A 2,445-nucleotide genomic window follows, 5' to 3' on the forward strand; every position below is an offset into this window, starting at 1 on the left:
TGCCACTGCTATTTTCACGCTTTTATTGGCACTGTGATTTCTGGTGACTGAATCCCAGCGGAGGATTACGCTTCAAGGCGCACATAACTCTCTGATGCTCGCATCGCATTAATCATTGAGAAAAAGAGTGAGAGAGAGAGCGAAAATGCAGTTTAATTTGGCATGAAGTGCAGTCGCGGTCTGGGGCTCTATCGGTAGTTAAGCGGTTTATATGACCGATAACAACCTGTAAGTCCGTAAAGTCATATCGCGTTTGATGACTGCACGGCGCTGCACGGCACGGCACGGCACGGGCACGGCACGGCATGGCACCCCCGTAACGATGCGATGCTGCGGCGACTTTTATGGCGTCATATTTTTATGGGTTGCATGCAGCACCGAGCACCCCCTGTGGATGACATTCCACTGGATGGATTCTCGATGTAATGACGGCCATATCTTTTATGAAATGTAAGCGACATTTTTGTGCGGAGGTCAATCATACAATGTTTGAGAGAACAAAGTATTCCCAGAGTATGCGACTTTCCGACTTTCCGACTTGTGAAATTTCCAAATCGAATATTGTTTTCCTAAATTCTAAATTCAAAACAACTCGATAAAATTCCAACCAAATGGCCAATGTCGAGGATACACCGCCAGGTGCCAGAACCGAGGATACACCGCCAGTTGCCGGAACCGAAGATGCAGATACGCCTGAGAAAAAAGATACAGAAGCAGTGGAGGCACTGGAAACAGAAGAGGGGGAGACCTCAAAGGAAGCCGAAGAGCAGGCAGAAAACGATCCAAAGGGCGGAGGAGAAGAGCAGGAGGACGTCGAAGAAGAAGATCCATTCGAGCACCTGGACTCGAACGGCGAGGACACGGAGGAAGAGCAATCCCTCTATAGAGAATACCTATCGTTAATCAAAGAAATCGATTGCCAGAATGGCATCATTCAGGACCTGAAGAACCGCTCGACCGAATTGAAGCAGAAGGCGTGCCGATCCAGGAGCGAGAGCCATGAATTACAGCGTCTACTGCTGTGCCAGGAACAGGAGAATATACGACTCCGTACGCTGATCAATCGAGCCGTGCAGCTGCAGAATTTCGGCTCCCGGCGGCTCTACGGGGAAGTGGAGCTGGAGATCACGGACTCCGAGCAGACGGTCTTCCTGGCTGGCGCTGAGCTTGCGAATATGCGATGTCCCAGCTATTCAAAGACTGCTCCTGTGGCAGGTTCTTGGCAATTGGATTCAGATTCGGACGATGATGGGTTGTGCAAGCCTTAGACTTTGATTTTGAGAATAAATAAAGTTTTGTAGAGTTTTTTTCACTTTAAATATGAAGAAGTCAGCGAAGAGCACACTTAATCTCTGAATCAAACAAAAGAGTCGAAGCCAGAGACCAGAGAGACCAAAGACTTCTGGGTTCACACCATACCCATTCCAATTCCACCATTCCCCGTTTTCTAAATGTATTTTCGAATCAAAAATAGATAAAAGAACAGGTAATATCCATGAAAATGTCATCATTCGTTCGCCAATTATTTCTGAATCCCCTCTTTTAAGTCCCTTCTTTGGCCAATCTGTTGCGGGGAGGGGGAAAACCCCACTTAACCCCCAGCTAAGTTTAGTATCCTGTTCTGCGCTTAGTATCTCAACTAAATGTCATCATTTGGCCATCAGTTGGTTGGCCAGAAAGCTTTCCGGTCGCAGGGGGACCCTCTTTCGCATCATTGCCAAGACATTTCACACTTCAGAGGAGAGTCCATGGCACCCTATACAGCCGTACCCATACCCATACCATTGCCACCCATCAATTTGCTGCTCATCATCCACACGACGCAACGATGGGGCATGCCATGGAGGTGGTGGGGCAGCAGCTCATTGAGCAATTCATTCAATCGGCGAATTCAATAAAGTACAACTAATAAAAAGAATAAAGAAAAATCAAACTCTCGACAAATGGTGAATGGGGAACGAGGAACGGGGAATGGGGAATGCGGAATGGTAATGGAAAATTGTGCAAGGAACAACGAGAGGCAGAGAGGGAGAAACAGAATTACAATTTTCTCGCCATTTGCTGTCTTATTTTCTTTCCCTCCTATCATAATTCCAAAACAGCAGAGGGCGCGCGAAAGGGAGAGAGAGAGAGAGTGTGAAAGAAAATCCCGCGCATTTCGCATGCCACCCCATCGCCAGAGAGTGCGGAGCGGCGTTAGTGGTCCATCAAATGCTTGTAAACAAAGCCAGAAAACGACAATGGGAATGACGAGAACGATGGGCCATTGGCCATTACATGGAACATGGATCGACGATGCGAAATGGGAATGAAACGGGTGGGGAAGCAGCGTAGCGCATTCCAAAAGGGTGGCAGAATCGAAGGGTATACGACGTGGCAGGGTCAGGTGTCGAAAAGAGAACACCACAACGATGCCACATCACAATTCAAGGAGTGACCAAAACC

The 2,445-nt window shown here is 47.9% G+C and overlaps 1 protein-coding gene across 1 annotated transcript; it reads left to right on the forward strand.

Moving 5' to 3' along the window:
• Positions 1-504: 504 nt before the first annotated feature.
• LOC117184960 (kinesin-like protein KIF21B) lies at positions 505-1,315 on the forward strand. Its single transcript, XM_033384230.1, has one exon. It carries the CDS (start codon positions 612-614, stop codon positions 1,266-1,268), a length of 657 nt encoding a protein of 218 aa, XP_033240121.1. The 5' UTR covers positions 505-611; the 3' UTR covers positions 1,269-1,315.
• The last annotated feature ends 1,130 nt before the right edge of the window (positions 1,316-2,445 follow it).

Source organism: Drosophila pseudoobscura, chromosome X (genome assembly GCF_009870125.1).
Source record: "Drosophila pseudoobscura strain MV-25-SWS-2005 chromosome X, UCI_Dpse_MV25, whole genome shotgun sequence".
Lineage (NCBI taxonomy): Eukaryota > Metazoa > Arthropoda > Insecta > Diptera > Drosophilidae > Drosophila > Drosophila pseudoobscura.

What these genes read in the sequence shown, in the direction of transcription:
- LOC117184960 (XM_033384230.1), top strand. Translation starts at nt 612, where the DNA reads ATGGCCAATGTCGAGGATACACCGCCAGGTGCCAGAACCGAGGATACA.